This window comes from Apodemus sylvaticus, chromosome 21 (genome assembly GCF_947179515.1).
Source record: "Apodemus sylvaticus chromosome 21, mApoSyl1.1, whole genome shotgun sequence".
NCBI lineage: Eukaryota > Metazoa > Chordata > Mammalia > Rodentia > Muridae > Apodemus > Apodemus sylvaticus.
In genome coordinates, this window is record NC_067492.1 from 10,039,758 (window position 1) to 10,062,380 (window position 22,623).

Here is a 22,623-nt window from a genome sequence, read left to right on the forward strand (position 1 = left end):
GCCCGGCGACCGGACCCTGGCACGGCCGCAGAGGGGGATGGCTTCGTTCACCCGGGGCTTAGGGTGGATGTGGAGGAGGGTGGGGGCCCCCAGGATTGTGCCCCTGTCCCCGCCAGGGTATCGCTGACCCCCGGTCCCCTCCCCCCGTGGTACTGGTGTCCGGCGAGCCCCGAGCGCCCTCTGCCGGACGATTCTCCCGGAGTCCCTTCTTCCCCTCCTCCACCCGCGGACGCTAGTTGTCCTGAGGCAGAGCAGGACACAGACTTGTGCAAGTGAGTCAGACTCAAGACACCTGAATAGGGGGCCTGGGGCTGGACAGCAGTCTGCTCAAAGGCCCTGAGGCAGGAGGTGAGACTGATGGGCAGAAAAGCGGACAGAGTGGACAGGGCTGCGGCAGGCTTCTGGAAGTCTCCCTAGAGTCGAGCACTGTGCTTACAGATGCTCCACCCTGGGGTCCCGTTGTGTGTTCTCCTGGAGCTGCCGGCCTTACCCAGGGGCCCAGTGCAGTGTCCATTTGCCTAGCCACGCCCCAAGCACAGAATCCTCAGACACAGTGGAGGCACAGCTGGTTTTATTAGACCTGATGGTGGAAAGTTGGGCCTGGGACACTCAGCTGGCCCTGTGACTCCAGCACACACTGACAGCTCCAAGAGGGGTCCTCTGGTCTACGGCTACTGCTCCCACCGGGGCCTTGACTCGCCCGAGGGTAGGGCAGCCTGTTTTCCCCATGCCCATGGGGCGGGTAATCCATCATCCACAGGGTTCAAGTCTTTCCCCTCCTGCCGGGGTGACTGGTCCCCTCTTGGAAAATCTTTAGATGGGCTCATGTCCCACTGGGCTCTGGTGAGCCCTCTTCCTCTTCAGGGCCTGGGTGTCGGGCATCAGGCTAATGTTAAGGTGGCTTCCTGGTCTCCTTCTTCAGCAGGGAGCTGGCAGCGGCCAGGGCTCCACCCTGGACGAATCTCACAAAGTTGTCCCCAGCCAGTGGCCCCAGGGCATAGAGGCCCTCCTGGTGAGTGCTCTCGTGGGTGAAGGGGTCCACATCAATGGGGTTCCTCTTGGGGCTCAGTGGTTGATCTGGGTCTATGACCAAGTCAGCACCTCCCCTGGGGAGGTAGGAGAGGTCGGGGTGGGAGCCAATGAGGATCAGCACCATGGAGACTCCAAAGAGCTGCTGGCCTCCCTGGGGGTCCTGGAACACCGCCTGATGGTCCTCCTTGAAGAGCAGTGGCTGGTGCTCAGGGAGGCTGCGGTAGCCCTCGTAGGGGCTGGGTGACGAGATGGACTGGTCACGCATCATCTGCTGCACTTTGTGGTACTCGGGGTACAGCATCTTGGGTAGCTGGTTGAACACCAAGCCAGGGTCGTGCACGGACCGGCGGAAGGCATGGATCACCTGGATGTTGTAGTGGCGGGCAAAGAGGACAGCGTCGGCTGCCGATAGCCCTGCTCCCACAATCAGCACCGGGTCTGAGGCTGGGTTCACGGTGCCTGCTCGAAGGGCTGCCTCCAGGGCTGACAGCTCGTGGTGGACAAAGGGCAGGGTCTCTCCTGGGATGCCTAGCATGGCTGGGCTATCAAAGGTGCCTGTGGCCAGGACCACGTTCCGGGCCCACAGTGAGAAGGGTTGACGGCTATGGTCCTTGGTAGTCAAGTAGCCGGTCACTTGGAAGAGGGGGCTGGGTGCCTGGGCCTCGGGACTGCCACGCTCAGGCCTAGCCCACTCCACAGCAGTGACCACAGCCCCAGACACAAAGTTCTGACTTAGGCCCTTCTTGATCACGTAGTCCCTGTAGTAGTGGGCGATGTCACCGGCTGTGGCTCTGCTGTTGCGGAGACCTCTGAAGAGGAAGCAGATGTGGGGGCTGGGTGTCAGAGACAGGCATGGAGATAGGAACGGCAGGGTGACAGCATGCCCTTCTGAGGCGAGGCTTTGGCATCTCCAGTGTAAAGCAGAAACAAGGGTACTCCCTGTACCTCAGTTTCCCTACTTGTGAGGCAGGGTAGCAAGTGTGTCAGGAACATCCCATGAAGGTCTTGGGGGATCATACAAGGCTGGGGACAAGCCAAGTGCCTAGACTGGAACTTGAGCATGGGGTGACATGTTTGGGCTGGCCAGCTAGCCTGCCACATCATTACCCCAACGGGTAATAACAGGTTGAAAGCTGGCGACTACCAGCTCTCAGGAGACTGAGGCAGGAGGATCATCAGGTTAAAGTCAGCCTTACGTGACAAGACCCTGCGTCAAAAACTAAAAACCAAACCAAACAACAAAAACCCAAAAGGTCTAAGTGAATGCACTAATGTCTCACATCTGTTGAGGATGAGGTCAAGGGTCTAGACAGCCTGGGAGAGACGGGAGGGTGAGCAGAGGGGAGCAGGAGCTGGATAGCAGCCTCAGAGTCTGCCCTGGAGTGCCGCACGGCAGGGTGCTCCTCAGGTTCTCAGGGCTCCCCTACCCTTTCCTGTGTGGGTCACTCTCCCCACCCCACCCCCACCCCGCCCTTCCCCTCCTGCCAGGTGAGGACTGAACCCAGGGTCCTGCTCTTCCTTGGCAAGTGCTTTCCCACCCTGTGAATTACATTCTGATTGAAGTGTGGACGTAAAAACACCCCACAGAAGCCCTTAGAGGGTCCTGGGCAGCCCAGGAAAGGCATAGGGGATGGTGGCTGGGGGGGCTGGGGTTGCTGTTTTCACTGCCAGTTTTACTGCCTCTCCTCCCTCTCCAGGGAAACTGGCTGCAGGGCCCGTGACACTGGTTGGGGAGTCCGTGGCTCACAACCTCAGACTTCCTGAACTTTATTGTATGAGCCCACACAGCTGCAGTTACCCTGGGCAGGGACATATGGCTAAGCGGCACTCAAAGGCCACCGGGAGCTATTGATTTTGTTTCTGTCTGTCATTTCACACTTTCTTTTCTTTACCTTTTGTGAAAACTGTAACAGAGAGCTGTCCTCAGAGGCTACCTGCAGGGTTGTTTAATATAAGGCACACTGAGTGGTGGGGGTGAGAGACTAGCAGTGGATCACTGGAGTAGGGGATTTGCTGAGCCGGGGCCATGACCCTTTTAGGAATATTACGAAGCCATGTAAAGGGCAACCTACTGTGGTTTCACCATAAGATACATCTCATAGGTGTTATGCAAAAAGACAAGTGAATCACGTTCTGTCACTACACAACCCTGACACCCCCTCCTCATCTGCAGGGACAGAGCCAGAACCTGGAGAGGCCAGTTTTATCTGTCTGCTTCTAGGGAAGTCTCCTCTGCCTGCCCAGCCTCCCAGGTCCCCCTTACCTGCACTTCTTCCGCATCCAGTCCTTGACCTGCAGGTCTGGGAGGCTCATCCACTGGCCTTGGCTCAAAGTCACCATGGAGCCCTCAATGGACTGAAGAGAAAGGAGTTGTCAGGCCCAGGCAGGATGGCAGTGTCCCTCCCTCCTCCCCAGGGTGTAAGGGAGAACAGGGGGTGCTCCAAGATGACACTCACATGCCAGGCCCCCCCGGGGAGGTTCCGTCCCAGGACCAGGTGGGACACAGCGCGGTCCTTCTGCCGCTTCCAGGAGAGCACAGAGTCTATGCTGCCTCCAAAGTCTGTGTCAGGACGCAGGAGGGCATCAAAGAGCAGGGCCACGGGACTCTGGCTTCGGCCTTCCAGGCCCTCAGAAAGGTACTCTAGGTCCTGAAGAGGGGGGCACAGGTCAGTGGGACCCCCAGGGTTAGTAGAGTCCCACCTTGAGTCTGAGGGAAACTGCTCACACAGAGACCTCTATGCTGAGTATTTTCGGGGACTGTCACTGTGGTCCCTCTGGGAGCCCGAGGACCCCAGTGAATGTTCTTGGGGGGAGTCTGTCACTGAGAACCACGGGTCTAGTGTGTGGTCAGACAGCTGGCGTGGCATTGGTGGCTCTCGGAAGACATTCCCAGTTGCCCTTTGCCTGTGCTGTGGTTGGTTTTGGGGACTTCTCTGTTCTGAGTGCCATCTTCTAGGGACCCCTGGCTTTCTGCTAGATTCCCTACGGGTCCCTCCCATGCTCCCGTGTCAGACCCACCTGGTCCAGTATGGAGACACCTGGGGCCTCGGCCAGCTTTCTCTGCAGCAGGGGGTGTGGGTGGACAGCTCCTGGTTTCACATAGGGGATGTGGCCAGAAAGCAGGTAGGACAGGCAGATACCAGAGGGACCATTGCCTGCAGAGACAGGGAGGTCAGGGCCACTCAGCCTGGCTGGCTACTCCTTCATGCCCTGAAGCGTTCACCAAGCCCTTACTCTGCGACAGACGCCATGTGTTACCGGTAATGACCAAGAAGTAGACCGGTGAACAGTGGTCAAAGGCTTTCTGTGTGATGCCAGTCAAGGAGCGGGTACTAGTATTTTCTTTTTTGTGCTTGGGGAGATGGGCATAGAGAGGCTAAGCAAGTGCCCCGTGTCCACGCAGCTGGCAAAAGGCTTTCACACTCAGGGAGACAGAGCCTACAGTCACGGAGGCTGAGACAAGAGGATCTGAAGTTCAGGGCCAGCCCGTGCGACATGGTGAGGCCCAAAGAAAAGCAAAAGGTGGGTGGGGGTGTAGCTCAGGGGCAGGGTGCTTGCTGGAGCCAGGAGGGCTGTGACAAAGACTTGGAGGGGACAGTCCATCAGCAGGATGGACTGCTTCAAGCCCCGCGGTGTTGGCAGCCCCTCCTAGCTGGGGCAGAGCGTCTTCCGCCCAACATCAGCTCTCCCTGGGCCACCACTATCTTTCCCTTTTAAAATGTCCGCTGTGTGGGGCGCCCTGACGCTTGCACCTTCGTTCTCAATGTTGCAGATCCGAGGACAGGAACCACGGGCCCTATCTTTGCGTTCCCCATATGGGCATCTGGGCAGTTGTGGACACTGGGCAATGGTGCAGAGCTTACACGCACAGCATAGTGCTGGCCCCACAGTAAGCAGGCGAGCTTCATTCATTTAAAGGCAACAGTCCAGAGGCCAGCCTTGGCCTCAGACCCCGGGGGCCGCAGGGCACCAGTGTACCCCCGCCCTTGCGGGCATGACACTTACCGATGATGACTACTGGGAGGGGCTCAGAGCTGTTGGCCCTGAGGGAGTCGTGCCTCCAGGAGCTCATAGCTGGGGTTGGTGTTCAGCCTGGGGCCGGCAGCTGACCTGGAGAGCAGAGCAAAGGGAAAGCCCCTGAAGTCAGGCTTGGGGGCTGGGGGGACATCACACCAATTCTCATCTCTGGTACGCAGTGGAGCTCAGGGATTAGTTCAGGACTCCTACGGGCAGCCACAATGAGCCCCCCCCCCCCCGCCTCCCTCCCACCCACCCACTTCTCTGCATCCAGCATGCCTGTCTTCGTCAAACTGGGCACCTGCGCTCCTTCCTCTCCAGCTGCCTGAGAGCCAGGCACCGTCACCTTCTCGGAGCCTCGTGCCATCCATCCCCCACTTCATCTTAAGGACAGGACTCCCTGCCCGGTGGGAGGAGGCGGGGCAAGGCAAGACTTCTTTGGCGGCTGCAGGGCCACCGCCCCACTTCCTCACTAGTGACATAGGCTGGTTCCCAGACCAGAGCCTCAGTAAGCTGTGCAAGTGGGAGAATGTTCTGGAACACCTGTTGGGGTGGATTTACTGCCAAGAAGGCCCTGCCTGACCTCCTGCTCTGGGCGGGGCTGGACCTTGGACTTTGGAAGACTCTGACAGCTGGATTTGGGAAACCGCCAGCAAACCTGGGTTTTGGAGTTCCTGCGCCCCCTGATGGCCACAATGCCTAACTGCTCAAAGCACCGGAACCGCATTCCCAGGCTAGCGGCAGGGCCAGGGCAGCCTCGGGGGGGGGGGGGGGGGGGGGGGGGGGACGGGGACACAGGCAATTCTGGACCGCGATGGTGATGGCTGAACACGAGGGTTGGTGTCAGCCTCCTCCCCAGGTGGTGGTGGTGACAAAAGAATGTTGGCCCTCGATAGGAGAACAAGGACAATGAGCTAGCTTCTCCAGGGACCTGTCCCTCCTACGATGACCTTTGGAGGAAGCTGTTGGCGGGACTTTAACTCAAGGCTAACTGGTGACTAAGACTCTTGCTATCTTGCGAGTCCCTAAGAGCCCTGGCTCACCTAGTGGCAGCACACCGGTCTGAGGTCCCATCTGTAGAACTTACAGAGGCGGCGGAATTCCGGGGGTTGTATGGGAACTCTCTAGTTTGGAAAAATGGGCAGCCAGTGACGCACCTTTACGCAAATACTTCTCAGGCCAACAAAACACAGCTGAGACCTCCTGTGACTTGCACGCAGGGACACAAAAACCGGCATCTCCCACCAGGCAAGTCCAACCAGTCAGACCGGACAACTGACCTAGCTAGCAGCTTGCACCTGGTGCTGGTATTCAGTGCTTCTCTGTGAGGGGTGAGCCTCACAAGGGGAGGAACAGTCTGTCGGTGGGATATGTCCCTGCACGTCACTGTGGGCTCACGACCGGGCTGGCCAAGAACCAGCTATCTAGCTGCAGCTGTGCTCAGGCATTAGGACAGCTTTGCAGACTTGTCAAGATGGTTCCCGTGTCCCCAGCACCCACTGGGTCCTCCTCCTCCTCCCTGGGAAACTGCAGGTGGCTTCCTGCTGTTATTAGAGACCATGTGGCATTCCCATACAAGCCTAAGAGGATACTGAGGTAACACACCGGTGGGTGGCCATTATTATAGCGCCAATGCCATGTCTTTCCAGACTTCTGCTGAGCTGGTGCCCTGCAAGTTCCAAACCTTCCACACACAGAAACTTATGCTTATAATTTGTTTCTGGGTAGCTTAAAGTACTTTTTTGGTCACTTCTGTGTCAGATTGAGAAACAGGGGCTGGAGAGCTTTGCACAGACTTTTATAGTCTGCAAGAAGCCTGTTCCACATCCAGTCAGCTGGACTGGACTTGAGGCTGGGTCACCCTGCTCCAGAGGTCTCTCCGGGCCTCTGCAGATGTAGGGGACTGGAAGCCTCCACAGTGTGCAGCTGTCCCCTTCTGTCCTGAAGCAGATTCTGGACCCAGTGTCCTGGAGGATGGCCAATTTCTCACTAACTAGAGGGTGCAGCTATGCTCAGAGCCTTGGAAATTCAGGCTGCAATTCCTGGAGGGTGGTGGTCCCCAGGACCAGGGCCTGAAGGGCACAGCAAAGGCCTGGGGTCTCTCTCTACCCCGCATCTTCATTACCCAGTCACAGCGGCACACGGTGAGGGTAACATCCTGGCACGGTGCTTTCCTGTGCCTTGTCTCTTTTAATCCTCATGACAACCTACGTCTCAGATGAGGAGACTGAGTATGTGTGAGGGGGAAATCAAGTCATGCCTGCTACATTTTAGAGCAGGCCCATAACAGAACAGAAATCTGATCTCCGTGGGCATAACCCTACTAGACATTCCAGTACCCCTGAAAAGAGCACGGCGACCATCCCCAGGGACCTGAGGTGTCAACTCCTCCTTTCTCTTGATATCCCAGCAGACAGCTCCTCTCTGACGGCAGCAGGAGGCCCTGTCCACACAGGCCAGATCCAAGGGGCTGCCTAAGTTGCTTCACAGGAAGTAGGATGTGCTAATACACCGGAGGACTTTGCACTCTGAGACCAGGTCCCTCTCCCAGCTGGCAGAAGCTTCACTGAGAACTGCTGGATGCCACACACATGAGGTCACACGCTGCGAGGCCTGACCCTCAGCGGTCACCGCCCCCAAGCTGTTCACCCTCGCAACAACCAGCAAGCACCTGCTACCAGTTTACAAGGCAAAACAGCTTCTTCCAACCTGCAGTCCCACCCACGGGCCACCTCAGTGTGTAGAACTGGAGTGAGCTGCGTGGTTTGTTGGAGGCAGGGTCTCAAGCAGTACAGGCTGGCCTTGAACTCCTAATCCTCCTGCCCGCACCTCCCAGTTGTTCAGATTACAGGAGAAAGCCACTACCTCCGGGGTGGATTAACCAGTTTTTAAAGTTCTGGCATATTTCTGAGCCTCTCTGTTTGGGCAATGCTGACAGAAAAAAAAAAAAATAACGTTCTCAAGTTGTTGGTTTAAGGGGCCAGGAGATAGATGGCTTGTAGGGTAAAGCGCTTGCCTAGCCACAAGGCACCGAGTTCAGTGTCTCCGCACTCCTGTCAGAAGCAGATGTCTGTAATCCTAGGTCTGGAGAGACAGACACAGGAGGGCCCTGGAGATCACCCGCCAGAGCCAAAGGACAGGCTCCAGGTTCAGTCCAGAAGAGGGAAACCTGGAGTGGAACGGCCCGGCAGGTAACTTGTTGTACAAGGACAGTGACTTGTGGGCAGCACCCACATAAAGATGGAAGGAGAAAGCTGACCCCTGATCCCTGAGGCTGTCTGATTTCCACACACGTTCTTGTGCGTTCTCTCTCTAGTAATAATGATGATGATGATGACGATGATGATAATGGAATGAAAAATAAGGTGTGGCCTGTGACTGAGGAAGATGCTAAGCCTCGACCTCTGACCCCACAAGTATGAGCACATAAAAAGAAATGTCTCTCAGAAGTGGCCCTAGCCGCCCTGGTGTAGCACTGCAGACATTTCTAAGGTTATGCAATCGTCATGCTGGGGAGGGCTGGGAGCCATATACCGTTTGCCTCTAACCCCCTCCCCGAGAGCTGGGGGTTTCTTATCCCCACTGCATGGAGAAAGAAACTGAGGCAGAGGGGAGGGAAGCACCTCTTCTAGGCTCCAGCCAGCCTAGCTTGGGACCCCTTCTCCTCCATTCCCAGATAAAGCAACAGGTAGCAGTGACAGCTGCTAGTGACACAAAGCCCTGGGGCAGGAGGAGGAAGTGTGCAGTCAGCCAAGTGTCACCTGGCCTTAGACACAGTGAACCCTCACTCCAAGCACCGGCTCAGCCTGGCCCAAGGGTGCCTGATGGCCCAACCTCCCTGCCCACCACTCTCCCCACAGCACCTTCCATAAACCAAGTGCCCAGGAACCCTCAGCTGGGCCCATCTGTGCCTGGTACACAGGACCCAGGAAAGCACCTCACCAGGCTGGAGACACAGTGGCCATTGATGCCTCGGACGTGCCTTCCTGCCGGAACAGCTATTTCATGAGTTAGGAAGAGCCTGCTGGGCCAGGGGCTGCTGAGGAGAGGGGCCCAGACACCTGAACATGAACAGGGCTGGAGGATCAGGGAGGACCCCCAGAGTCCCCCTCAGGACCAGGCTGCACACAGCCCGGGTCTCCCCGACTCGCTGGCCACCCTGCCCTGTGGCTATTATTCCCTACCCACAACCTTGCCCAGACTGCTCACCTGATGGACAGGAGCTGGAGCGGGCCGTGGAGCCTGGGTTGGCTGGACACTCAGAGGAACTTGGTCACGGTGAGAGGCTTTGTCACAGTGCCCTGCTGCAAGAACAGTATGCCCATTGGCCCTGGGGATCCCAGAGGCTGTGAGAGGCCCAAGGCTAGCAGGGGTATTTCATAGCCGGGCAAGGGAGGAGGCGGAGGCAGAGGCGGGGCCAGGAAAATCACTTTCATAAGCGTGAGTCAGCAGGGGCCCCTGGGTGAATGAACTTGCCCCTGGCCAGTCTTAAAGGGCCCCTGCTGGCCAGTCCCTGCTTCCTGGGTTCTGTCTGAAGGAGGAACTAGTGACTTTTGAGAGAGACCACTAGGTCTCTTCCTTACTGGTGCGACTCTACTACTTCTGAGATGGCCAGCTGGCCTCTAAACGACAGAGGGTGGCTCTTCCACTCACCTCCCACCACACCTTGTGGGGTGAGGGGACACGACACGGGGGTGTGCAGAAAAAAACCCCAGTCACTGGTCTGACCCTGACAACTCCCACTCAGCAACTTCCTGGTTGGAGGCTCTGAACAAACCTCAGTTTCCCCATCTGAAAAGTGGGGTTGATTTGGACTCCCTTGTGTGTGTGTGTGTGTGTGTATGCACACGCATGCGTGTGAGTATGCGTCTGTCCTCCCTGGCCCTTATAGATTTCTCTTCCTGTAGGGGTCATGCCCGTCTGCTGGCTGGTTCTTGTGCTCCCTGAATGGAAGCTGGGTCCTAGGGAGGTGTCACTTGCTGCACCCTGGGTCTGGAATAGCGCTTTCCATATAGGTGGGCAGTTTTGGTTCAGGAGAGGGGAGCTGGGCAGCGCTTTAGGTCAGTGCACGCGTCTTGGCAGCCATTGTTCCTGTCCTGCCACTCTCGTGGGTCTCTCTGCCAGCAGGACCAGAACCGGCGGGGAGTGTCAGACTCTTGCTCTAAGTACCCAAGAGACTGTTCAGAAGTTAAGAGCACTGATTGCTCTTCCAGAGGTCCTGAGTTCAAATCCCAGCAACCACATGGTGGCTCACAACCATCTGTAACAGGATCTGATGCCCTCTTCTGGTGTGTCTGAAGACAGAACACTCATATATATGAAATAAATAATTCTAAAAAAAAAGAAAAAAGAAAAAAAAGAGGGACTCATTAAACAAGAAAGTAACACTTCTGTGCAATTTTCTAAAGAAAAAAAAATTTAAGTAAAGAATACAAATTCCAGAAAAAGAAACCTTCAGAGTTGTAAAGAAAGACAGGGTCCTTGGCCCACGTCCTAGAATAGCCTCCAGCTGCCAGAGTCTTGACTGCTAGCACAGCATTCTGATTTAAAAAAAAAAATGACATATTTTGTTTTTCTTGGATTAAAAAAAAAAATGATTATTCGGGCTGGAGACACGGCTCAGCAGTTAAGAGCACTGATTGCTCTTCCAGAGGTCCTGAGTTCAATTCCCAGCAACCACATGGTGGCTCACAACCATCTGTAATGGGATCTGATGCCCTCTACTGGTGTGTCTGAGGACAGCTCCAGTGTACTCATAAAAATAAAATAAACAAGTCTTTTTAAAAAAAGGATTATTCGCAATACCACATATAGGTTTTGGGAATAGCTCAGTAGAACTTGTGCCTACATTGCATGAGGCCCCAGATTCAATCCCCACTGCTCAACACACAGAGAAGCCTGAGCCCTAGTCTGCTCCCCAGGGAACGCCAGACCCCTAGCCTGGCAGAGGGGCACGTTTCGCAGGGGTAGGTGAGTAGGTAGGAGGCAGGGTGGGCAAGGCTGGCTGCTGACCTGGGGTCAGGGCAAGTCCAGGGACCTGCAACCCACAGCTCAGATACCAGGTCTTGGAAACCACTGCTTCCTCGTCCCTCCTGGCCTCGCCCTGGGGGGGGGGGGGGATCCTGGGCTGCAATGTTTTGCTTAGGGCTTTGTGGTCAGAATCTTGGATCAATGCTCAGGGTGTCTTCCTTAAAATTCTCGGTCATTTTTGAAACAAGGAACATGCATTCTGCCTTTTCCTTTTGCACTAGGCTGGATGGCCTTCCCCAGCCTGAGTGGGAGCCGCCCTGGGTTTGGCTCTTCTGCTGAGATTCTCCCTTCAGTGCTGAGGCACACTTAGAGGCTTACTGAGCCAGGCCTAGGTAACAGTGACTTCAGAGACCCCGGCCACAGGCCTCAGCTCTCTGCAGGTGTGTTTTTGTGTCCTGGGATGAGGGAACTCCCTCTGCAGACATCTGCAATCTAACAGTGTCCTTCCCCCACACCAGGGCCTGGAGTGGGCTCTGAACTCCGTAGGGGACCCTGAAGGCTAGCGAAGGGTTGCAGGGCACAGGTGGGTGTGGCTCCCCGCCCCTCCCGGTCACCCATCTCTACTTTCACATCCCACCTGTCTATTCGTTTGGATATGTAAACTGAGGCAGAGACAGCAAGAACCCAGGGTCAGGAACTTTTGCTTTGGAGCCTCAACTTTCAGGGGAAAATTGGAGGAGGCCAGAGACCTGGGCCTACAAAGCTAGGAAGGAGGGACTGGCCTTTCTCCAGGCTGGCCCGGGCCATGGCCGTGGCCCTGTAGGTGAAGCTGGCTGATAGGCATTTGTGGACTTTCTCCTCCTTCCTTGTTTGCCTGTCCAGCCGTTATCAGTGGCAGAAACCATCAAGATGAAGATAGATACAGTCACCACAGAAAGCAGGCCAAAGGGCAGTATGGGGGTGCAGAGGGGACCCACATAGCCGGTCTCTGCAGGCTGACAGGGGCTTGTTTCTGGATCCCTAAGGGTCCTTCCTACTCAGGTAGGCAGGCCATCTTGACAGCAAATACACACAGGTGCCTGGGAAAGGCAGACTGCACACTCACAAGAGATGAGTCTTTAGGGCAGGTGTGTCTGGGAGGCCCACTCACACTAGAAGCTTATGGGGAAGGAGGTTCAGACTCAGCTCGCACAGAGAACTTTGTTTCCCATTCTGTAACTCTGACTATAAAATGTGCACGAAATCATCACCAGACCAAAGAGGGAGCACTGGGTAGGGAAGACTGGGGGGAAGCTGGCTCACTGGGCATACATGCAAACCTGAGTTCAGTTCCACAGCTTCCGCGTAAAAACCCTACTGGGTGACACACACCTGCAATCCCAGCACTGTGGTGGCAGAGACGGGACAATCCTAGGGGGGATCTTGTTGGTCGGCCAGGTTTGGTGAAACGTGCACTCCGGGCTCAGTGAGAGATTCTGTCTCAAACAGACAAACAAAACAAAACATGTCAGGGTGGAGAGTAATGGAGAAAGACATTTGATGTTGACTTCTGGCCTCCGGACCTGTCACACATGTGTGTGCACACGCACCTCTGCACCTCGCCTGCCAGTAGGATAGAATGTCTTGTTAGTAAATTGTATAAAGACTTCCCAGGGTTTCCTTCAAGGCTGTAGTTCAAATCCATGGCTCTGTAGATGCTGGGCATGGCATCTTCCCCCTCTGGATTACATGTCAGTGAAAACACGGAATGCTGGGACTACGTGGAGTTCAGTGCTATAGTGTTTGCCCAGCACACTGGAGGCCTGGCTTCTGCACCCTACAGCCACAGGAAAAAAAAGCTCACATAAAATAAGGGTAACACTGGCACCCAGGCGAGATTAAGGAGAACACGCCACACCCTGTCCTTTCCCTCTGCCCTGAGATCCTCCATCCTACGCATCACGACTGTCAGGTGACAGACCTGGGCTGATGGAAGCCTGACACCTGGTCCGTTCCAGGATCCATCATCCAGGAGTGTGAGCCGCCTGGAACATGACAAGGGGCTGGCCAGGCAGACAGACCTCTGAGACTCAGTTTCCCTACTTGGGCACTACCGCAGCCAGCAGGGAGCTTCCCAGGTCACAAAGGGCGATGGGGGTGGGGCTGGGGTCTGCTCTTGTCACTCCCGTGAAGTGCTACCATTTCTCCCTCCCCTGCCAATCCCAGAACCACCCAGTTGACCCTCTCTCCATCCAGCCTCTTCTCTTCTAGTTCCCAGGCACCAGGCACTGTGACTGCATAGTTCTTACGCAAGGCTGCTATTCAGAGGAGTTCATCTCAAGCCTGAGCTTACGCAGCAGGAATGGTGGTGGCACAGCTGGGCATCTCCCAAGACAGACTGGCAGTGACTAAAGCAGTGGTTCTCAACCTGTGGGTAGCAACCCCCACCGGGTTGTACATCAGGTGTTTACATTGCGAGTCACTGCGGTAGCAAAGTTGCAGTTACTGGTACATAAATTGGGTAGATGGGATCACCACAACATGGGGAACTGGATTAAAGGGTTGCCGCATTAGGAAGGCCGAGCATTGCTGAGATACAGGAAGAGAGTGAGAGGCTCAGGCAGGCAGGCACAGATGGGTCTGGAGTACCCAGTCCCTCAGTAGGTGAGCAGGGCTATGCTCGCCCCCATTCCAGGCTGGTTCAGGGAGGTTCTGCCTGCACAGCAGCCCAGCAACAACAGGAGCCGGGGCATTGTTCTTCTTAATCCCCAGTCAAGAGACCGAGGCCCTGAGCAAGGGAAGGCTCGGCTGGGACAGAGCTGGGGCTGTGACTCCACCTAGGCTGGGGCTCTGGCACAAAGAGCCCAGGCCCTTCCGGCACAGGACACACAATCAATATTTGTTCAGGCTCACGAGGTCTTGACCCTCAGATTCCTCAATCTCTTCATCATCCCAGAGGTGGCCAGAGAGTTCAGCAATGACTAGTTTACAGATGAAGACCGGGGTGAGGAGGGGCTTCCACTGTAGGCTGTCCTGCTGCCAGAGCTCTGACCAACACCTGGGATCCAGTGTGGGCCATCAGTGCCCGCCTGGCCCTAGCGTACTTAGGGATCAGCACTGTGAGCCCCTTCGGCCCCAGGGCCCCCACAGGGGAGGACGAGGGAAACTGAACCCCAGGGGGGCTATCCACACAGGGAAGAGGCTGGGAGGCTCCAGGGCTTGCAGCAGAAGCCACCTCTTCCACTTGCTTGGTTCCTTCCTGTCTTTTAAACAGCAGGTGACATACTGCAGGAAAGTGAGGACATTTGCTCTAGGGTCTGGAAGGCAGCAGGTGTGCAGGAGTCCAGGCCTGGTGTGCAAATGCCTTCCACTGTGGCCTCAGTATTCTGGTTCCATCTGTTGAAGCTGTGTGACCTCAGGCAAGAGGCTTAACCTCTCTGGGCTATTCTGCCTGTGACATGGAAGTCTACCTCCAATCACGTGGAGAGATTTGGAGGTGTGCTGAGACTCCCTGGGGCAGCGCTACCAAACTCAGGAGCTCCAGGGTCCTCCTGCCTCAGGCTTGGGCTTTGGAGAATGATTAACTACAGTTTGGCAATCCTCCTGCCGTCCACCTCCTGCCATCCACCTTCTGTCAACCATACACACTGATTACAGGAAGTCATGGGGTCCAAAAGAAAAGCATGTTCTGTGAGGTGGGTAGCAGGGTCATAGGTCACTCAAGGACCTGGGGTGTTGGGGGGCGGAGTCCCAAGAACTGCTCGGTTCTCCTGACAGTGGGAGACATTGGGAATTCGGTAGAGAGCTTATTTACACGCTGGTATCTACTTCACCACTCCAGGCAGTCCTAATCTGACACACATCTACCGGAGCTGCGGTCACACTGAGAGCTAACACTGTAAGCCACTTCCCTGGTACCTACTGGGAGCAGGTCAGTCGCCACTGGCTGTGGCCGGATGCGGGTATCTTGCAGCTATTGAAAATGCAAGTGCAGAGGCAGAAGCAGCAGGACAGTGTCCACCATGGGAACAAAAGGGGCAGACCATGAAACTGCACGCTGCCAACTCCCATGGGCCAGACGGGGAGGCAAGCCACGGGCTGATCGCGGTGCCAAGTGTCTGCCCAGATGGCTTTGCCTTGTTTTGTTTTCGGCACGAGGGTGGGAGCCAGGGTCCCGCCATGCTGGACCGGGCTCGACCACTGAGCCACACCCCCCAGCCCTCTTTTCAAACTTTTTGAGATAGGCTTTCCCTAAATTGCCCAGGCTAGCCTTGAGCTCGGAATCCTCCTGCCTCAGCCTCTCTAGTGGCTGAGATCACAGGCCTGTGCCACCAGGACCAAAAAGATTTTTAAAACGAAAGGCAAGAGCAGTTTGTCTGGACAAGCATCTTCTGCCCTTCCATTAGGATTCATTCACGGAGTCTTACCTGCCCAGCCGAGGGCCTGGAATGCAGTAGGCCCTCATCAAATATTCAGTCGACTGCTCACTGAATACATGAGCCTTGCTCCTCTGGACCTCAACCCCTTAACGGTTTCATGCAGCCCCAGCTGGTATTGACTTTTGGGGGAGCCATGGAGAGCCTTGGTCCTCCTGTCTCTGCCTCCTGAGTGTTGGGACCACAGGCTTGTAGCGCCGTGCCCATTTATACAATGCTGGGGAGGGAACCCCCAGGGTGCAGGCACGTTAGACAAGCACGCACCCAATTGAGCCACATCCCTAGAAGTCTTGCGGATTTCCGTTTTTCTGGTTGACTGCTGGAACATTCCTGAATATGGATGACCCTGTTGGTGTCATATCACACGCACCCGATGGCTGTTTTCCGCAATTAAATCTTTGGCAATGGTTTTGAATTGGCCCAAAGGCAAAGACAGTCCTGTGGCAGGCACATCATGAGACCCTTCTTCTAGGAAAAGACAGATGTTCAAGCCACAGGAGAGTGGAAATGGCTGTCTGTGAGGTCAGAGCCTCTGGGTACATCTTGGCTCTGGTCTTGTTAGCTGCATGCGCTTGGACAGCCCACTCTCTGAACCTTCATGTGCCCATCCATGAGACAGGGATAGCAATCCCTGCTGCCCGCTGTGATTTGGGGGCTGGCACACTGCAGGCCCTTGACAGAGGACTCCACCCAGCCTCCTCTGAGTCACTGAGCAGCCTACCATTCGCAACACCTAGCCTAGGCCCTGGCAGCCCCCACCCCAGGCCTCCCCTCTCCCGGCAGGGTGGCAGGTCCAGGGAAGCTTGCTCACACTGTCACAAGCAGTTCAGTTGCCCCAGAGCGCTTCAGAGCCTCAGCTAAATGGGATTGGGTTGTCCACACCGCAGGCTTCAGTCTGTGACAGAAGGCAAAATTGTGACAGCTGACTGTCCGAGTCACTCTGGGGACATCAGCTAAGCCCTGGGGTGATGACTTCTGGTCCTAGCCATGGGAAGGAATTCTGAAGGTTTTACGGGCCTCCTCGATCTCACTAGCCTCTGTCCTTGTGGGTCTTGCTGTGTGTGTCTCCTCAGTGGACAGTCACTGTGGGGGTCTGCGAGGACCCAGGTACCCTGTATACTGGTGGCCACTTTGCAAGTGAGGGGTCTGCAGACCTTAGGCTGCTGGCTGGCTGGCTGACCAGAATCTCCCACCTCCATTCTCAGCTAACAAGCTGTGACCTGTTAAGAGTTCATTGCCTGGAGAGTTCCAGGAAGCTGGGCCGTCGAGCTGTTTGCTCTGTGGCCCACACCGCTGCTGCTCATTGGCCTCCGTTTTGTTTTGGTCTTCTCTGTGGTGGTTAAATACAGTCTGTTGTTTGTTGCATTGATCAGCCTCTGTAAACTTGACAGACCTTCCATCTAGGTCAGGTGAGGCCAGTGACCTGCAGGAGGTCACAGAGGACTGGAACTAGCTCTAGGGCCTCTCCCACCTCTCTGCAGAAGAGCTTCCATGACAAGCACTGGAATGGCTTACAGGCTCCAGTGGAAGGATGTGGGAGGCCGGAGGGCTCACCCCGACCAGGCGGTGATGGTGCACACCGTTGATCCCAGTATTTGGGAGGCAAAGTCAGGCAGATCTCTGAGTTCAAAGCTAGCCTGGTCTACAGAGTGAGTTCCAGGACAACTAGGGCTACACAGAGAAGCCCTGTCTTGAAACAAAACAAGTAAACATATGAAAAAGACTCCTCCCCACTCAACCCTGAGGACTCCCAGCATCCCCCTGTCCTGGACTATCTCCAGTTCAGCGGTGCCTGACGGTCCACAGGATGGCACCTGGAGGCCCAGCCTCACACATACTGCTTGGGCACACCTCTCTGGACCCATCTCTCCTTTTCTGGTTAGGGTGAGCAGGGTCAGCTCCAGGTGTGGCCGCCTGTGCCTTGGGCTCAAGCCGAGTCACCTACCGGCACATTCCACGCTGACTCGGCAGGCAAACCATGCACACCAACAAGTGTGTCTTGCATAAGTTTTGTGTGCCCGGGGTAACAAGAGCGAAAGGGAGCTTTGGAGAGAGTTAAGGGGTAGTGTGGAGGGTTAGTGGGAAGCCCTGGGGAAGTTTCTGTAGCAGGGAGCAGGTGGAGGTGTAGAATTAAGTGGGGGTGGGGTGGGGTGGGGTGGGGAGAAGGGTAGGCTCTCTGTGACAAGGCCCAGCTGGGGCTAGGCACATCACTGGAGGAAGCCTGAGGCTGCCAGGGATTCCCAGGTTGAAATATCTGGACTGCCTGGGTGTGGGGGCTAGCCTGGGGAGGTGGGGGCGGCGTCACACAGTAGGAGTGGGTTCCGGCTGGCCAGTGAGAGAATGATCGGGCTCACGCTGGTGGACTTGGGCATGGACTACACGGTCAAGCCTGAACAGTAGTAGTGTCCTGCAACATGCTGAAGACCAGCGTCCCCAAAGAAAAGCACAGATTATTGGCTGCCATGGACTCGTGTGGTGTAGGCTCCACTAGCTGTGACCGACCTGTCAGCTGTGGAGACATCTGCGGAGCAGGCATGAGTCTCTTGGGGTGCTGTGGGCAGGAAGAGGGGAGGCTGAGCCAAGGTGGGCAGGATGGTACCCTCAAGGCAGGGCAGAACAGGAGAGGAAGAGAGGCTGAGAACTGACGTTGGACCATGTTCTACCTGTCTACCTGTCCAACTGTCCAGAAGTCCAGGGGTCCGGGGCATGGGGAGCACAGGGCTTGTGACTTGGGAGTGTTCTTTGTCACTGGCAAAGAGATGGGGCACAATGCCCTCTCAGAGTCAAGGAGGCTGGATGGGACTGAGAGGTGGCTTATTCCTGACACCTCGGGGGAATTCTCTTGCTGTCTGGAACCTCGGTGTGCTTCTCAGGGCTTAGGACTTCCTCTGGCTGTGATCCTGGCATTGTCTGGGTCCTCATAGCCACAGTGGTGATGTCTCTTAAGCGGCCTAGAGGTATCCGGCTGGCTCAGACCAGGGTGACTCATCACCCACAGTTTAGGAAGCACAGGGATGGTGCAGGTTAAACTGGACTGGATTATAGGATCACCACCAAGGCTGTGGTCGCCAAATGGGATCAAACTTGAGATGGGTGGATTTGGCCAGTTGGGGACTGGCTGCCCACCCCCACCCCCACCCCCACCCCCACCCCAGCTCCTCAGCTCCTCAGCTCAGGAGAGGCTCCCTGAGAGTGTTTTTGGTCTGGGAGGAAATGAGACCCACCATGTCTCCTTTCACATCATCCTGAGCAGAAGCCACCCGGCCACAGAGCTTTCTAAGTAGCTGTCACTGCTGTCCACCCCTCCCCCACTGCCGTTGTGGCTCTCATCCTTGATCACGGTTGAGGTCATTGTCAAAGCAGCCCAGAACTCTGGGGACCAACCGGTCTGAGCTGTATTTGCCAAGTTCCCTTGGGGACCAAGGGCACACCCATCTTTAAGCAGGGACAGTGTGATGAGCGTGAGGTAGAGAACTGTAGGAACAAGAGGCCCTTGGATGAGCAGTGGAACCCCCTGCCCTACTGACACGGCCCCACTGGGCAGGCCCAGGCAGGCCCGGGCTCTCGGCCTGCTTTCTCACCCCAGTGTGCTGGCAAGCCTGTTCTGTCCTACAGCCTTGGCTGCTGCGGCTTTCTACAAATGCATGCCAGCGGCCCAGTCGGGCCTGGGCAGGCTTGGAGGCTGTGTGGGGTTGGTGTATGGGTAGAGGGCGGGGGCAGCCTCACCCTTGGGGTTGGAGAGAACTGTGGTCCAAACATCCCTTTCTGTGGTCCATTCCCAGCTCAGAGAGTTGATGTTGGTCAGACTCCTTTTGCTGGCCTGGCTCTGTTCCCCTCAGTGTGTGCTCTAGGACAGGCCTGCTTGCTGCTGTCAGGGGCTCTGGGTCAACTCCAGGTCTCCATGATCTGCTTCCTATGCAGAACATCACCCTCCAGCCCCTGTGTCAAGAGGGCTGTCCCTATCTTCCCCAGCTAAGGACAGGATTGGATCCCCCACTCTGTGCTTTCTTCCCCTTGGGGGTTCTGAGCTTGCCAATGTCGGGGTACACAGTCCTAGGCACAGGGACTTCTAGACTCATGGGGAGTCGAGAGTCCTCACTTCCTGGGAAGAGAAGCTGAGTCTAAGCAGGGATCAAATCTCAGCCCTGTGTGCTTCCCCTGAGTGACAGCCACATGCTCTACACAAGGGTCTAAAGCTCTCACCACACCGATAAGGACAAAAGAGTCCAACACCTGGTGTACTGTGCTGGGATCTGAGGATGGAGAGAGACTCAGGCCTTATTCCTAGGGAGGCCACTGCCCAAGTAAGCATGGGAAAGATACCCAAGCTGGCCAGGCTGGACATGCTGGGAACAGCCTTTCTGAGCTCTCCCAGAGGGGATAGCAACTGTGCTAAGAGAAGAGAGGAGGAGAGAGAAGGCTGGCAAGAGGACAACATGTAGGCGCAAAGGCCCTGTGGTTGGCAGGGAGACTGATAGGTAAAGCCAGCGGGAGAGGGTTGTTGTGATAACAAGGGACCCATGGGGGAGGGGAAGTATGGGTCATGAGCTTTGGCAATTGTCCCAAGAAAGCCTCAAAGTCACAGCTACTTCCTGTCCCAGGGAGGAAGGGGAAGGAGCTTCCCAGGGAGAGCCGGCTTCCCAGGGAGGGCCGGCTTCCATGTGCTTACGTGCGCGTGTGCTCACTGATGCACCTGGATGTGTACGCAGAGCGCGTGTGGTTTGTCGGTGTCGGTGTCTCAGCTCTGGCAGCAGGACGTGCAGTGGGGACCGATGTCATGGAGACTGTCTTCTCCACCCGGCCTGTGTGATCTAGCTCCTCTTTCTCCTGGGCCGATAAGCGCGGTGCCAGCTGGGGAGACATGGACAGGAAGTGCAGCCAATTCTGCAGACAGCTGCACACCAAGGCACAGCTGGCATCGTGTGTCCCCCAGCCCACTCTGGAGTGCATGCCTCCTCTGTATATTGTGGGAAGAAGGGGCCCAAGGAAATGGGGTGAAGTGTGTGCATCTTCATCGGGGAGGGAACGCCTGCCCCGGAGGACTCCAGTCAGACCCTCTGTTTTTAACCTCTTCCTGCTGTTCACCCTCCCAGTTAAAGCAGTGCCTCTTCTCAGTGCTGGCACAAATGGACCAGAATGTTCCCTTGCTGTGTGCGCTTTTCTCGGCTCCCGCCCTGCTCTGAGCAGCAGATCCTTTGGGTCTGGCCAGCACTGCCTGACATCTGGAATCTTCCTTGGACTTGGCCTGGCTATTTTGTCCTGATTTCTGACTTGTTTCCTTCCTCTCCACAGCTTTGCTTGTGAGTTCCTGGTTTCTGCAGACAGGCTCCAAGGCCGCAGCTTCCTGTCCTCAGCAAGGCGCCCTTGACATTCCAGCCGTCAGAACATCCTTGAGATACTGACTGAGTCAGAGCCACGGTCCTGGTCAGGGCCGCTCATGTTGGATCACCCTGTGGCCAGGCACGCTGACTTTGTGGTCTCAGACTCTGATCCACAGGTCCACCACACTCCATGCGGAGAACACCCAGGGCCACTCTTGCTGGTGTCACAACATCGCCGAGTCTGTCACAGAGCAGGCTGGAGGAGGTGTGTCACCCCTGGTTATGGGTCTTCTTCAGCGTCAGCAGCACACGGGAGAAGCAAACCAGCCTCAAACTCCCTGCATCCCGAGCTCTGCCCTGCAGGCCACATGCCTTCCCACACCTCCCAGGGCCTGATGCTTACGCTTCCCACAGTCCCAGGTCACCCAGGAGCCACTCAGGAAGGGATGAAGACTCCAAAATGGAAGGTCCCTTTCTTCAAGTAGAAGAACGTCATCTTTAATTTTTTTCTTTTCCTTTGGGTTTTTAGGGGTTTTGTTGCTGCTGCTGCTGCTGCTGCTGCTCTGTGTTTTTTCGAGACAGTTTCTCTGTGCAGGCCTCATTCCTCACTCTGTAGACCAGGCTGGCCTCGAACTCAGAGATCCACCTGCCTCTGCCTCCGGAGCGCTGGGATTAAAGGCATGTGCCACCGCCATCCGACTCATCCACGTTATTTTTAAAGGCAGACAGCGCCTGGGTTGATGGTGTCTGTCATGGTCACAGAGCCCCTCAGCCTCCATGAAGGCCCACGCCAGGCCCTAGGTCAGCAGTGATGTGCTGTTGACGGGCAAGGGGGTGTGGCTGGAGGCCCAAGGACAGAGGCTGCTTGCCAGTCACATTCCGCCGGTTTCCCAACATGCTTCCCCCTTCACGGCTGTCTCTGAGCCGAGAGGCTGAACCCTGGGGAGCCCCGTGCCCAAGCACCACACAAGCTTGCTTTCTGGTTGCATTTGATCAAGGCAGCCACAGCCAGCCAGAGGTTGAAGGACAGGACCAGAGTGGCCAGGGAAGATGCTAGCAAAGTCTTAAGAATCAGCTGTCAGGGCCAACAAGGTGGCTCAGGTGGCAAAGGTGCCTGTGGCCAAACCTGAGGACCTGAGTTCGATCCCTGGGAGCCAATGGAGGAAGGAGAGCATGGACTCCTGCGAGCTGTCCTCTGACTTACACATGTGTGCCATTCCGCAGTAATCAATAAAAATCAGTTAGAAGATTAGAAAAGCAAGAGCTGGCTTTTGGGGTGTTGAAGACAGTTGTACTGTGTGCTGCTTCCCGTGGGGTAACAGCCACTGCCCTGCCGAGTTTAAATGACCAGAGTAGCACTTGGAGCTTCTGAAGGGCGCAGGGGAACAGAGATTCCATGCACTCGAAGGCAGACAGCCCTGAGAGACCAGGAGACCTCAGGCTGGGGGAAAATAGGTGGGACTGGCCATTGATTTCTGTTGATTTGTGCATTTAGCCTTTAATAGCAGGTGCACATAACAACTGACTCCGAAAGATTCCCGGACACTTCACAACAGGACCTGGATGCTGGGCCTGGACAAGCTGGCACTGTCATCAGGCTGAGGCGGTGCTTCCTCACTTGGGTCTCTGCCAAGGCTCCCAGAGGAGCCAGCTCAGTCCTGTCTCTGGAGCCGGGCTCAGTCCTGTGGTTGTCTCTTGTCAGGCTGTCCCCAGGGCTCACTAGATCTTCAACCCAAGGACAGCTCAAGCTTCCTGTGACTGCTGTCCTTTGGTTTGTCATTGCCTCTGTGCCCTGGTGGGCTCCTCTGAGGGAGCATGCTGGGGAGCAGACGATGGTAGCCCACCTGACCGTCTAACTGTGGCCACTT

The 22,623-nt window shown here is 56.1% G+C and overlaps 1 protein-coding gene across 1 annotated transcript; it reads right to left on the reverse strand.

The window, feature by feature from the left end:
• Positions 1-554: 554 nt before the first annotated feature.
• Osgin1 (oxidative stress induced growth inhibitor 1) lies at positions 555-20,567 on the reverse strand. Its single transcript, XM_052167011.1, has 8 exons — positions 20,104-20,567; positions 12,391-12,494; positions 9,259-9,353; positions 5,038-5,142; positions 4,051-4,187; positions 3,489-3,680; positions 3,296-3,387; positions 555-1,841 (listed from the first exon to the last, which is right to left on the reverse strand). Exons 4-8 carry the CDS (start codon positions 5,102-5,104, stop codon positions 893-895), a joined length of 1,437 nt encoding a protein of 478 aa, XP_052022971.1. The 5' UTR covers positions 5,105-5,142; positions 9,259-9,353; positions 12,391-12,494; positions 20,104-20,567; the 3' UTR covers positions 555-892.
• Between the last annotated feature and the right edge of the window lie 2,056 nt (positions 20,568-22,623).

What these genes read in the sequence shown, in the direction of transcription:
- Osgin1 (XM_052167011.1), bottom strand. Translation starts at nt 5,104, where the DNA reads ATGAGCTCCTGGAGGCACGACTCCCTCAGGGCCAACAGCTCTGAGCCC. An exon ending in CCTCCCAGTAGTCATCATCG is followed by an intron (nt 4,188 to 5,037) that starts GTAAGTGTCATG and finishes CTGTCTCTGCAG; the next exon opens with GCAATGGTCCCTCTGGTATC. An exon ending in TGGATGCGGAAGAAGTGCAG is followed by an intron (nt 1,842 to 3,295) that starts GTAAGGGGGACC and finishes CTTCCTCTTCAG; the next exon opens with AGGTCTCCGCAACAGCAGAG.